Here is a 13442-nt window from a genome sequence, read left to right as displayed (position 1 = left end):
CAGCAACAGGGAAAGCTCGTTGCTGGCAAACAGCAGTGTCTCACTGGTCATCTGGATCCATGGGGGTCTGGTGTGAGAATCCACTCTTCTCTGTGTGACTTGGCTCAGTAGGGTGCTTGCTGGAGGGTGGAGGGGGGGCTGGTGGAGTGATGGACAGGAAACAGCCTGTGCCCCGGACTGGCAGGGACTCATCCACGGATGACAGAGGAGGCTGATGGGGGAAGGTCCAGGGGAGCCCACACTTCTCCCTCTAGGGCCTGGGTGCCCCTGGCTGGGCTCCAGCCATCTGCCCTCACCATCCCAGCAAAGGCCTCTGTAGAGGCTTCCCTTATTTAAGGGCACTCACTCCCAAGGCCTTAAGTCTCTTCCTGGAAATTTCTCCCATTTGACGTCAGGGAATGTGTGCTGGCCCCTCTGCCCAAGCATGCCCCCCCAACCCCTAACCCCTAACCCAAGAGTAGCAGCTTGTTAACACTTTCCTGCCACAGTTCCATCGATCCCAGGCCCTGGTCAGTCTTGTGCCCTCTGAGCCACTCTGCCTACTTCTCTAGGCTCTGCCCCAAACCAGGGGCCCCTGATTTTGACCAGCTCTCTGTAAAACACCCTGGGAGTGTTCCGGAAGGCTGTGCAATGCCATGGAGAGCACAGGGCTCAGATCCTAGCTCTGCTCTTCAGAGCCACACTTTCCCACCTGTAAGAGGGGCATCCCTAATGCCCCTTAGGAGTGTTCGGATCACATGAGATGCTACATGTGGGTCGCCCACTGAGGCACCTGGCGTGTGGTTGGTGCTCAGCCAGTGTCTGATTCCTTCTTCCTTTCCAGAGTCTCTGTGTCACCCACCCCAGCTTCCACCCTGAGCACCATGTGACCTTTGGGCCCAGGCCCTGTTATCAAGGTCCCCCCCCCCGGCTCTGGCCACCCCACCCTGTACCAAGGGTCCTGCTGACAATGCTGCCGACAGCTGGGGCTTCACAGCAGCCTGGGCCCGGGGCAGGTCTCACTGGCTCACGGGGTCCCCTCACCTCCCACAGCGATCAGCGTTGCCAAGAAGGAATGAATCACTAACTCCACGGGCACTTTGCTCTCAGGAGCACAAAATCAGGGCTCTGGGCCTTGCAGGTCAGGATACACCTGCCCCAGGCTCTGAAGGGAGAGGAGACTTTGGCCCCGAACACGTATGTGCATGCACAGTGCCCGGGTGCTTGCCCACACTCACGTGCATGTACGTTCTCTCTGTGTGATGCCAGGGCGCTGCGCTCACCGCTGGGTTCTGGGCTCTGCTGCGGCTGCGCCTTTAGGAGCCACAGCCCAGAAGAACAGAAGGGAGCCCCAGCTTTAATCTTGCAGCTTCTCTTGGGGCTTTCCTGCAGATTCCCTCTGTTCTGTGACTCTCTCTCCTCATTTTCTCCACCTGCCTGGCCTCCTGCCCTGCACGGCCCCACCTCCTTCCACCCGGCACCCCTGTCTGAGAAGGTGGAGGTTCCTGTTGGGCTCCTCTCTGCTCGGTCTCATCTTGGGAAAGCAAGGGGGGGACCACTTTTCTTGTTCTCCCTATGGATCATTCTTCCACTCCAGCAGAGATCCATGGAAGCTAGGTAGCCCCACATTCCTGTACTTGGGGTCAGAGGGCAACAGGGTATCTGCACGGTGTGTGTCCTGAGGTGTACATGGGGTCGGCACAGCCAGCCTTGCCCCCAGAGCGCTGCTCTACCAGTTCCCATGATCCCTTCCCTGCCTCCCTTCCCCAGGCTGAGCTCCAGAGACGCATAGAGGAGCCAGGGTTCCCCTCCATCCCCGGCCCAGGCCCGAGTGTTCGAGTGAAGCCTGGCGCCATGAAGCACTTGGGTCCCAGCAAAGCCTAGAGTTCCCCAGTGGGCTGCCATATTGGATCTCCCACCCTGTGGCTGCTCTCAGTGGCACACCCAGAGCAATGGGGATGGGGTGTGAGGGAGAGGTCGTGTGAAACCAAGGCCCAGAGAGAGAGGATGCTGGCTGAGGAGCAGGACTTACCTGGCCAAAGCAGGACACTAAAACCACAACATGGATTCTAGGAGGAAAGTCAGAGCGGTCCAGGGCTTCACCCCTCTCAACAATGACAGAGGCCACATCACACCCATATTGCTTATGGCTGCGTGACTGAGGGCAGGCTGAGCACAGAACCTTGAAGCTTTTATTATTGTTAGTTGTAGTCCTAATAGGGGTTGTAGGATTATTTTTTCACAGGAAGATAGTTCTTTTCCCTTCTCCATTTCCACACTCAGACTGTGGGCCTGCATGCAGCCCCTTTGTAGGGCCAGAGGCCCGGAACATGTGGGGAAGGGTCATGGCGGGCATGGGCCAGGCAGTGTGTGCTGGGCCCCGAGCACAGGTGCATGCTGGGCCTTGGCCTGCTCTGTGCCTGAGCAGTTCCCCCACTGGGCCAGCCTGACACCTCTCTGAGATTTCAGAGGAAAACCCAGAGGGAAAGAGAAAAAGCATCATGTTTTATTTTTCAGGTAAATAAATTCCCCCTTCCTGTTCCATCCTCGGCCAATCCTAGATGATACAGTTCCCCTTCTGGTTCCTCTATTGCAGTGCTTTTCAAACTTTTCAGGGTTACAGAGTTCTTTTAAAAATAATAAACAAACTTCCCTCAAAACTTGGATTTGTAACTCAGAAAAAGGCAGCCCTGTTTGGATTAGTGTGAGGGTGGGGCCAGTAAATCTTCCATTCAGCCCTCGTTCTCAGAAGCTCATTGGAGCAAGCCCCATGCAGCTCTCACCGGGTCCCAGTGGGGCCCACGGCCCACGCCTGACCTGCCTGCCCCCAAGACCAGCCAGGCCTGCGGCCAGCACGAGACTGCTGAGACAATCTCCCCTTTTCTACAGTGGGCTATTCTCTGATCAGTGGTCTCAGCCGATTTCGACAGCCGGAGACCTGGCTGATGTCGACTACTTTGAAAAGAATTACAGACTGACCAGCTTGCCTAATGGAAAGGATCACTGGCCAAAGCTGGACTTCAGCCGTGATCTATCTAGGCCTTCAGGTTCTGAGCTATCAGGGCTCAGAAGTCATGTCTACCTGGCAAGGCCCAGGCCAGTGCAGAGCACGGAGAGGAAAAAAAATCACTAATTGTTGTCTGCTTTCTTTCCTTCATCCTCATTGCCACAGCATCAGGGAAGCATTGAGAGAACATTACAGAAGGGTTTTCTGAAAACCTCCCTAAAGAGGGAGAAGAGCACTGTTCTTACCCTGCCCTGTGCCCCAGAGTGCTAGCTCTCTACGACCAAGTGCCCGGAATCTCCCCGGCCCACCCTTCCTCTTGGAGGCCCTCAGAGCCTGGGAGCTGGCCACTCCGTTGGAGGAGATCAGGGGAGGAGGTGGGGAGGAGCAAGGTGGCCCAGGCCTGGAGGGTGGCCAGGCTCATCTAACCTTGCTTTCCCTGAGGCATCTGAGACCCACGTTAGAAATCACCAGACCCTTGCCCGGGAATGGAAGAGAGCAGCCAATACCCTGAGGCCTCTTCCCTCATCAAGGCTCCAGGTTCTCCTGGGCTTAGGGTTGGGAGAGTGGCCACCCAGCCCCACTCCTGTGACCAGGGCAGAGCCTGGGACCATCCATTCCTTGCCCAGCGGGCTTAGGCTGAAGTGAGAAGTTGTGGGGTGAGGAACAAGGAGCCCCCTGGGGAGTGGGGGGTGCACAGGGCCAGGGGTTAAGTCTGCAAGTGTCTCTGGTCCATACCCTCTCACTCACATCCCCTTGTCTCCTCGTTTCTTCCCCCTACTCAGCAAAGGCAGAGAGAAGACCAAGGGAGGCAGAGATGGCGAGCACAAGTAGGTGTCCCAGGCCAGGGCGGAGCCCATGGGGCCCAAAGGCTCCTCACCACAGGATGTGGATGTCGGGATGGCCCGTCTCAGTGGGCTTAGGTGTGGACAGTCCTGGTGGAGCCAGCACCGGGGGATGGCAGGGCGAGGGAGGTCTGTCCATCTGGCCATAGGGGGTGAGGGTCAGGGAGGGAGGGGGCGGGGTGGGGGGCGGGCAGGTATCTGGGCCTGCTGGTTTCCACTCCCTCCTGCCTCCTTTCAGTGTCTTGGCTCTTCCTCTACTTCCCTGTTCAGCTCTACACCCACGTGCCAGGCCCTTAGGCTTCCCTGTGAGGGAGGGAGAGCATGACTGAAAGCATAGGAGTGGGGAAGGCCCAAGAAGCCAATGGCTACCTCCCCCTAAGAGCCAAGGCAGGGATGGGCAGGTGGACGTGCAGGCCTGGAGGCGCAAGGAGGACAGACTCCGGGCCCAGAGTGGCCACAGGGGTGGCTGGGACATGAAGCCCCTGAAAGCTAAGGGGAGACGAGCAGATGAGCACTCTCTGGTTGTCTGCACAATCTCCATCCCCCAAAAGGCTTCCTGTGGGAGGGAGAAGTCAGAGGCTAGCTGGGAGAGGGCAGAGGTGGGGAGCCCAGGTGAGAGGGGCCAGCCACAGGGGCTTGGAAAGGCTCAAGGCCCGGGGCTGATGAGTAGGTCTCCCGGGGTCCCTCAAAAGCACATGCTGTCCCAAGAACTCTCTAGCATCCTGGGAATTCACAGGAGGAGGAGGAGTCAGGGCTGACCAGCTGGAGGGGTCTCTGGGCCACAGCCCTCTCCTAGAGATGACAAATCTGAGTCCCAGGGAGGGGAAGTAACTTGCCCCAGAATAGGGGCAGAGCTGGGATAACAACACAGGCAACTTAGCTTCTGACCCAGAGTTAACAATAGACCCAGGGAGTTCAGAGCCCTTGACTGTACTCTAAATTTAATTTAATTCTCCAGAGACACTGATGCAAGCTGAAAAGCCAAGCAGGTGGTCTTTATTTTCCAGATAGGGAAACTGAGCTTCAGAGATGTTAAGAGATTTACCCCAGAATGTGATGCCAATAAGCTAAAAACTAGTTGAGACATGAGAACATCATGGGGACACCAGGACTGTGCCTTTAGGGGTCTGGGGTGGTCAGCACGGGTATGGGGTATGGGCCTGAGACCTCTGCTTGCATTAAGATCCCGGGGGACTCATCGTCGTCCAGTGCTTTAACAAAAGCTTATTGAGTTCCAACTCCCACTTGTTACACACGAGCAAAAGCACTACAAGGCAGTGGCACCGCGTGGGGAAAGTTCAGGCCCAGGCACCTGTAGGGTGGAGGAATGTGCCATGCTCCGAGCAAGGGAAGGAGCCGAAGGTAGGGCTCACACCAGGCTTGGAGAGGGAGCCAGAGAGCTGAATCCGGGGGTGGTGGGGCGGGGGGAGGTGAGAGATGATGCAGATGCTGAGCTGGGAGTCCCTCGTAGGGAGAGGTTTCGAGGGGTCAGGCCCGTATGGATGCTTAGATGTAAAAGGCCTCCACAGGAGGTGTGAACAGCCTGTCCCTCCCCTGGGCTCTGTCTGCGAGTGGCGATGCTCGAGGGCCCTGCCTGGTTTCCAGCTCCTCAGTCTGTCCCAAGCCGGACCCCCAGCGACGCAGACTGGCCGCAGCTGAGGCGCCTCGCGGCGCGGGCACATTGTAGCCCCGCTGTAAACGCTGGGTCCCTAGCGCTACCTGATCTGAAGCTCTTGTCATCTCTAGGCAACACAGGGGATAAAGTCAAACGGCAATTTTTATTCGTGTTCTATTGTGTAGGGCAGGAGGGGGACTGAAAGGGGCGGGAAATGAGATTGCTAAAAAGAGATTATAAACCAGTCGAAACTCTTTCGCCTGGGGAAGAACAATTATAAAAACCGTTTTAAATCTCTGAAAGGCTCTTGTGTGGCAAAGCTGGCTAGTCTGGAGCTCCCCTGAGCAGAAATAAGTGGAAGGATGTGCCAGTTGCAGTAGGAAAAACTGAAGGATCCGGCCATGAGAGGACACGTGCTCCCCGTGAGTCCGTGAGATGTGGGGAGAGCTTGACTTGGGGAGGTGGGAATCCATTGCCTCGAGGCTGTTTGCTTGAGTCTTGCACAGGGTGGGCCACCGGGGAGAGCTGAGGAGCCAGCTTCCAGGCGAACTGTGGGCCTCTGTACACCAGGGCCTCCCGAGCCTCTTGCTTGCCCCAGGGTGCACGGGCAAACACGCCAATTCAGAGACAGGTTCTTGTATGAAGGCTCGACCTATCCTGCCCAGATGTGGGAAGCTCTTTGAAACTAACTGAAATTCAACACACTGTGAAAAACAACTCTACAGCCTGCAATTATGAAATTAGCTGCACTTGGGACAAGGGAATTAAGAAATAAAACCCACCAAGAGGCACTTGGAGCACATGCCCCCAAGTTTGGAAAATGTGGCTGTTTCAACAATGCGGAGAGCCAGAGACCTGTTCCTCTCAGGCAGGAGTTCCTCCTGATTACCTGAGGCCTGAGCTGGTGAGCCTGGATTGTGAGGACTGAAGGTGGTCTCAGGGCAGAGCCGTGGGCAGCCAGGCCTGGAGTCCATGGTCAAGCACAGCAGCCCCTAAGGCACAGCTCTAAAAAAATACACAGACCTGAATTCACAACATTTATTTTGGCCAGGGTTCCCGAGGGGCCCTGAGTGCATCCCCCAACCACAGCATCCTTCTAGATCTGAGCTGTGGAACCAGCAGAGAAATCATCAGGTCCAGAAATTTAAAAAAAGAGTTTACAAATGAGTGAACTAACGTTAAAATCTTTTCCGTAGAGGGAAAGAGTGATCTACATTGTTAGGTGCATATCATTCTGCCTGCAGTGAATCCAGCAACGGGGAAGCCCAAATGTGACCCTGACTCCTCAGAGGGCCTGAAGAGGCCCACCTCCCCTGGCTCCAGCTTCTTTTTTCCTGCAGCCGTGAATGAGGAGCCACTTGGTTGCAAAGTAGTTTTTCACTGAGTTGATGATTGGCTTGTTTTCTTTGTCTCTTAATAAAAGGCGGCATTTTATTTAAAAACGAAAACCAAAATTCAGTACACCAGCGCACCAGTCACCTAGTCAACGAATTCCACATTTTGGAAATCTTAGTCTTTAACATGAGTGGATAATCTTCAATAATCCCTGCCTAAGTTAACATTTATTCCGAAAATCACCTTTCCCCTTTGCCAAGGAAAGCAGGCATGGTCTTTCTGGAAAGCAGTGCAGTAATAGGCAGGAGACACTGCTTCTAGTGTGAACTTCTGATGTGTCATTGATCAGAAAGCTCCATAGGGCAGTGCGAGCCAGTGACATCACGCTCTATGGCAGGCTGTCCAGATGAACTGAAGAGCAGGTCTAGGAGAAGCAAACAGGTGAAAGGCCCACAGTAAGAATTTTGGAAATTACATTTACCCTACACATTCTGCATTTTTCATTAAGGGAGAAATCATCATTTTGAGATATTTCCAGGCACATAGGAGTACCACCGGTGAACCTGTCCACCTGAGATGCTTAAAATTATGCAGGGTCTGGGAAGAGGGGTTTCTCCTTTGATTGGCTTCAGGGTATAGTAGAGAATAGTGGGAGAGCATAGGGTTTTGGGTTTTTTTACGTCTTAATCTTTGCTTCCAAATATATTTGTTTTAAGAAAGAAAGTAACTTTCAAACTCAAGGGCCATAACTACCCAAGGGAAGCCCCAGGCTCTTTTCTGCTTGGGTGGGTCCTCAGGACCAGTATCAGAAAGCCGCAATTCCCTGCTACTCAAACCCCCTCCAGGCCTCAGGCAGCAGATACAGCCCTTGTCCCAGGATGCCAAGCAGCTGGCTTCTCCAGGCTGGACCTGCTTCTGACCTAACACAATGCTTTGACCTACAATCTCAGAGCACTTTCCCAGGAGCTTTAGGGCAAGGGGAACAGGATGTGGGGGGGCAGCCCGGAGGGGTGGGGGCTGAGGAGCAGGCTACGTGTGATGGCATTGTGTAGGTCCCACACAGCATGAGACTGGGGACTCAGGATGGCGTGACCCAGAAATGGCCAAGAAGCGATTGTACAAAGCCAGCCGTCCAGGAGACTCCTGGGTAATCCACGTGAGCGGCAGTCAGAGCAGAAAAGCTGGGCAGAATGGAGTCCCAAACACTGAGACAGGAAGCAGAGTGAGGACCTACACTAGGCATGCATCCTGTTGCAGGGGTCAGATGTAGCCAGTACCCCCGCCCTTAAGGCCACCAGGCCAGTGTGAGCCAGGCAGTTTGGTCCGTTCTCACGGCCACTCAGTTGTTCCTGATGAGGTCACTGACCTGTTCCATGTTTTGTCACCAGCCATTAACCTTCATGGCAGTCTCTTCCAAAATGTGTTGAGGTTGAGATTATTTGTGAACAAGCCCCTTCTTTGTAAGTAAACCTGGGTAGTCTGTGGGACTCTTCACAGACGGCATCCCCATCTTCGGGTTGTGCTGGTCCATGGCCCACACTTACACCTACAAGTGCAGGCCCTGGAGACTCTTCACCAAAGTTCCAAATGGTCAGGATGTGATGTCCACCGACAGGGAAGTGCAATCCTACCGTGGGCCGAGGGTGCAGGAGTTGCCGGCCTCGGAGGCAGGAGCTCTGCGCTTCAACCCCAGCGCTCGGAGCCTCTGAGTCTTTCCTTGGGCTGAATGAGGAAAAGTATATGTCCCTCCCAGGATTGCTATGAAGATAAAATGAGCAAACATCTAAAAGCCTTTGGCCCACAGTAGGTGCTCAGGAAAAATTATATAATTAATCTCTTGTTGGCACATAGGTGTATACCTCCCCTTATTAGAAGGGGAGAAACATCCTTTCCCTCTCCCCCATTGTGACGTTCCAGACAACATGATGCTGGCTAGTGTGGACACTTCAGTGTTACCCTAGCCTTCTTTCACCCACCTCGTGACTTTTTAGGAAACCGTGGATACACTGCTATTTTCTAAGCGGTGAGCTGGTGCACACGGAAGGGTTCTTGGTCGCTCTCTCACTGGGATGCAGACTCATAACCCTCCACGTCTTGCCTGGGAGTAAAGAAAGCAAAGAAGAGTAAAGAAAGGCCTGGGGTTAGGGTCGGGCCAGATTTGGGGGAATAAGATTGGCCCCCAACATAGAGTAAAGAGGCTTGAGGTTTTTAGGCCATCCCTACAAGGACAGAAAGGTTTTGCCCAACCTCACATTACCCGGCATAAAGAGCAGGGGGTCTTGGGAACCAGAGTCAAGTTTCCACAGGGAGATGTGTGACCCAAAGGTGGGTGGGCTCTGCTGTAGGTGAGCTCAGAGTTGGAGCCTCCGTCTTGCCCCACCTGGGCCTACAGGATGATGAGCCACACCCAGGAGGAGGGAGAATGGGAAGAGGAAGGAGTCAGGTATCCAGCTCTTGCAATATTGATGGGGTAATGGAATATTGCACTTTACCCCCCACTGATCCTACTCCGGGTCCCTGCTGGCACCAGGGAACTCAGGCTCGGCTGCAGGGACATCACTGAAGGGACACTGACGGCCCTTGCCCCCTTCCCTCAGCACCCCCTGACTGCAAGTCCCTTCACCTGGGGGTACAAGGCCACTCCAAGCCAAAGAAAGAGGTAGGAACTATGGAGTCTGCATACGTTCCTGGGGGTTGGTTGAAAGGGGGGATTCCACAGTGAGTGGGGACAGGCAGAAGGGGTGGAAGCCAGCACCAAAGACAGATGGGAAAGGGCCCATCTCCTCCTCCTCACTGGGAACCAAGGAGAATCCGAGGGCATGGAGAGGATGGGAAAGACAAGGCAAGCTTTGATCACCAGCACCATTTGAGAACCGAGCCGCTAGTTTCAACCACATCCCCCACCTCCTCCTTGTCCTCTGCGCTCTGATCCTGTTCCTGTCCGTCTGTCCTGAGGCTTGGTCTCCGGTCATCTGGTTTTCTTTTCAACCAGCTGAGGTGGGGTGCTTGGGTAGGGAGGAGGAGCTCGGAGGCATGTGGAGCTCAGAGCTCTAAGACCGGACTGAGGGAGAGATCAGCGCAGGCCCCAGGAGGGCTCCAGTTAAAACCGTGCCTTCCAGCCGAAGGTCACCTTCTCTGATCGCTGGGCCCTGGCTTGCTCCTCGAGTGGTGCGAAGGCACGGGGAAGGAGGAAGTGGTGGGGTCTCCTCTTAGGATTGCCCTAATTCCCCCTCCTGGCTCCCGCTTTAGAAAGTCTGTCCCCCAACATATCTCGGGACCAGCACGTGAGGGACTCTAGTATGCAGCTCCTTTCTCTTACGTGTTCTTTCTCCGTTTTTGCTCTCCTGTGTTTGTTTGTCTTCCTCCTGGCGTCCATCTCCCTCCACCTCGTTCTGGCACCCGCCTCACAGAGCCGGGAGGAGTGTGTTCTCGGCCATGAAGCTCGGCAAGAACCGGCCCCACAAGGAGGAACCCCAAAGACACGGTACGGACGCGCGCCGCAGCCCCGCCAAGCCCGAGGCCATCTCTCCGCACCGGACAGAGACCAAACCCCTCCCCTCCGCGGGCAGCGCCCCAAGAGGCTCTCCTGCGATTGGCCGGCGAGGCCTCCTGGGCGGGCCCTTAGCCTCCCATTGGCTGCCGGCGGAGCCCGGTCCTGAAGGTGGTCTTTGGGAAGGGGGCGCTCCTAGCGCTAAGGGTGGGAAGAGCATCTCCTCTGGTCTAGAACTGAGCAGAACCCACTGTTGGATGGGCCTGTTTATTAAAGGATCCTCCTGCCCTCTCTGCTCCCCCCCTTTTTCCTGCACACAGAAGCCTAGAGATTGTTCATTAGAGAAGGGAATAACGAAAAACGAAAGTGGTTGGACCAGTTCCCTATTTCTGGGGGAGGGGAAACCAGCGTGTCCTGAGAATGCTTGCTCAGTGGCAGGACTTACTGTCCTGGCTTTCCCCAAGCCTTCTCACCAGGCTGCAGGGAGGGCTCCAGGGAGGAGAGGCAGGCTGGGGCCTGGGAGCTGACAGAGCAGCAGGGCAGCAGAGAAAGATCACTCTGGGGGCGCCTGGGTGGCACAGTTGGTTAAGCGTCCAACTCGGGTTTCAGCTCAGGTCATGATCTCAGGGTCCTGGGATCCAGCCCCACATGGGGCTCCACGCTCTGCACAGTCTACTTGAGATTCTCAATCTCTCTCTGCCCCTCCTGCTCGATCTCTCTCTCTCTCTCAAATCAATCAGTCTTTTAAAAAACTAAAACTAAAAAACAAAAACAAGACCAGATACAATATCAATTAAAATCAAAGATCAAGATTAGTTAGGAAACACTGCAGATATATGGGCCATAACATTCTAAACAGATGCTACCAAGTAAACCCAGAAATTGGCTGTTAGCTTCCTGGATGCCGAAGCAAAAAGGGAGAGAGTCTGTATCCCACCATCCAGTCCACCTAACTGGCCTTTCTTCTTCGGCAGATGAACCGGCAGTGCTGGAGATGGAGGACCTTGACGGCTTGGCCATTCGGCTGGGGGATGGTCTGGACCCCGACTCCATGTCTCTAGCCTCTGTCACAGCTCTCACCACCAATGTCTCCAACAAGCGGTGAGTATGCAGGAGTCACGAAGCCCAAACTGCCTCTGCCCCATCAGGCAGGACCCCGCAGTGTGTGGAATTGGGGTGGGGAAGAATCAGGGTCCCCCACCAGCTTCCTAACCCTGCCCCTTTCTTCTTTTCTGGGATGTCTCTCACACCTCGGTCCCTACAAAGTCAGGAGCCTATTCCCAGGTCACTGAACACCTCCAGGCTAAGGGAAATCACAGAGCTGCCCAGCCCACATCTGAACCTGTTGACCTACTATCTCTCTGTCACTTGTGTCATTAGCTAGTCCTCTCTCTTGGGGCCTCTGAGAACAACTAATCCCCATCCCCATTCTGTTTGACAGTCCTGGAGTGTTTGAAGCCCATGATTCTGTCCTTCTGCTGTTTGCCGGGGTCCAACCACTGCCGGTGCCCGCCTCCTCCCCTGCAAGCGGTCCCCTTACATCAGGCCTGACTATACATTCTCTTTCTCAGGTCCAAACCAGACATTAAGATGGAGCCATGTGCCGGGCGACCCATGGATTTCCAGGTAGGTGGGGCAACTCAAGGCTGCATACCTTGCAGACTCGACTCGAGTGGGGAGTTCTGACCAGATGTGCACTATAGACTCTGTGGTTGCATGGATCTGAGGGGCATAGAGAACCACAAGCTGAATGTAAGTTCCCAAAGTAAGCGTGTTTCTGGGAGGCACTTGTAAAAGTGCCATAACTAAAGAGGCACAAGCCTAAAGAGGAACTTGAGAACTCTGCTTATGCTGGTCAAAGCCCTCCCAGGATTTCGTTCGTGTCCAGCACTGCACTTGCTAGACTAACTAAAGTTAGAGGGACCTGGAAAAACCGTAAAAAGACCAAGAAGCACCACTATATATATTCCAACAATTAAAATAGCCTTTGAAGAAAGATTTTTTTTGTTGTGCTTTTTAAAATTATTGTTTTCTATTATTTTAATGCCAGAAGTAATCTCAGTCTTGGTTATCCATAGATGGTGAGAATGTGGGCGGGTTTTTTTTTTCTTTTTCTTCTCTGTGTTTTCTGAAATTAACAGTTCATTTTTCTGTTTGTGTGTTTCTAAAACTGGAGAGAAAATGGCTGAGATAGGGAGAGATTTGAAGCCATTGAATTGCTAATGTGACCACAGTGCTTGCAGGATTGGGTCCTGAGCATGGCTGATAGCTGCTCAGAGAGGGTCACACAGGACAACTGAATCCCAGTTCAGCCCCCCAAGCCTGGGGACCTGGTCCTGAGCTTTGCAGGGCCACACCCCCAATTTTGTCTTTTCTGGCAGAGTTGATCAGAGCCTGAGAGACTGAGTTACACTAACACAACCCACAACCAACTAATGTACAAGCCAGAAGCACCTAGTACTTGTTTATAATCTGGAAGCAAGAGGGCCCATGGGCCACCCGTTGCTCTAGACCTTCCCTTAGAGTCTAACAAGACCCAGCTTTAGGTCAGAAGACTGTGGGCATTCCTAGGACTGAGTGAATATGCTCATTGGTCAGAGGAAACAGAGCCTTCAGGAGACCCCACCTGGCTGCCACTGTATCAGAACCAGGGTCCAGAATCAGAATGAGCCTCCTCTCCCAGGTTAGAGCTATATCTTTTTTTTTTTCAGATTTTATTTATTTTATTATTATTTTTTAAGATTTTATTTATTTGACAGAGAGAGACACAGCGAGAGAGGGAACACAAGCAGGGGGAATGGGAGAGGGAGAAGCAGGCTTCCTGCCGAGCAGAGAGCCTGATGTGGGGCTCGATCCCAGGACCCTGGGACCATGACCTGAGCCGAAGGCAGACGCTTAATGACTGAGCCACCCAGGCACCCCAAGATTTTATTTATTTATTTGCGAGACAGAGAGCGTGCACGAGAGCAAGAGTAGGGGGAGGGGCAGAGGGAGAAGCAGGCTTCCTGCGGAGCAGGGAGCCCAGTGCGGGACTCTATCCTAGGACCCTGGGATCATAACCTGAGCCGAAGGCAGACGCTTAACCCACTGAGCCACCCAGGCGCCCGTAGAGCTGTATCTTCGATACTCATTTCCCAGATGCTGTGCGTACCGCCCCCCCGCCCCGTCGTTAAG

At 54.1% G+C, this 13442-nt stretch overlaps 1 protein-coding gene and 1 long non-coding RNA gene across 5 annotated transcripts in view; one reads left to right on the top strand and one right to left on the bottom strand.

The window, feature by feature from the left end:
* Nucleotides 1-13442, top strand: part of OTOF (otoferlin) — a 92956-nt gene that overhangs the window by 43355 nt on the left and 36159 nt on the right. For 2 of the 4 annotated variants that reach the window (XM_028099610.2, XM_088026361.1), the window contains exons 6-9: nt 3769-3813; nt 10189-10262; nt 11243-11369; nt 11840-11894. In XM_028099610.2, coding sequence (XP_027955411.2) covers nt 3769-3813; nt 10189-10262; nt 11243-11369; nt 11840-11894 — 301 coding nt within the window. The remainder of the gene's footprint in view (nt 1-3768; nt 3814-10188; nt 10263-11242; nt 11370-11839; nt 11895-13442) is intronic. The other 2 variants (XM_028099611.2, XM_028099609.2) reach the window with 1 other exon arrangement.
* On the bottom strand, nt 5588-10307 carry LOC114205972 (uncharacterized). The gene is made up of 4 exons (XR_003608517.2): nt 10098-10307; nt 8755-8876; nt 8145-8536; nt 5588-7202 (listed from the first exon to the last, which is right to left on the bottom strand). It is a non-coding gene; the product is annotated as an uncharacterized LOC114205972 (long non-coding RNA).

The sequence above is a fragment of the Eumetopias jubatus genome, unplaced genomic scaffold, assembly GCF_037043125.1.
Source record: "Eumetopias jubatus isolate StellerSeaLion01/CBP00866 unplaced genomic scaffold, mEumJub1_p1.0 scaffold_9, whole genome shotgun sequence".
Classification (NCBI taxonomy): domain Eukaryota; kingdom Metazoa; phylum Chordata; class Mammalia; order Carnivora; family Otariidae; genus Eumetopias; species Eumetopias jubatus.
Note: the sequence above shows the minus strand (reverse complement) of the source record. Positions and strands in the feature narration are given on the sequence as shown.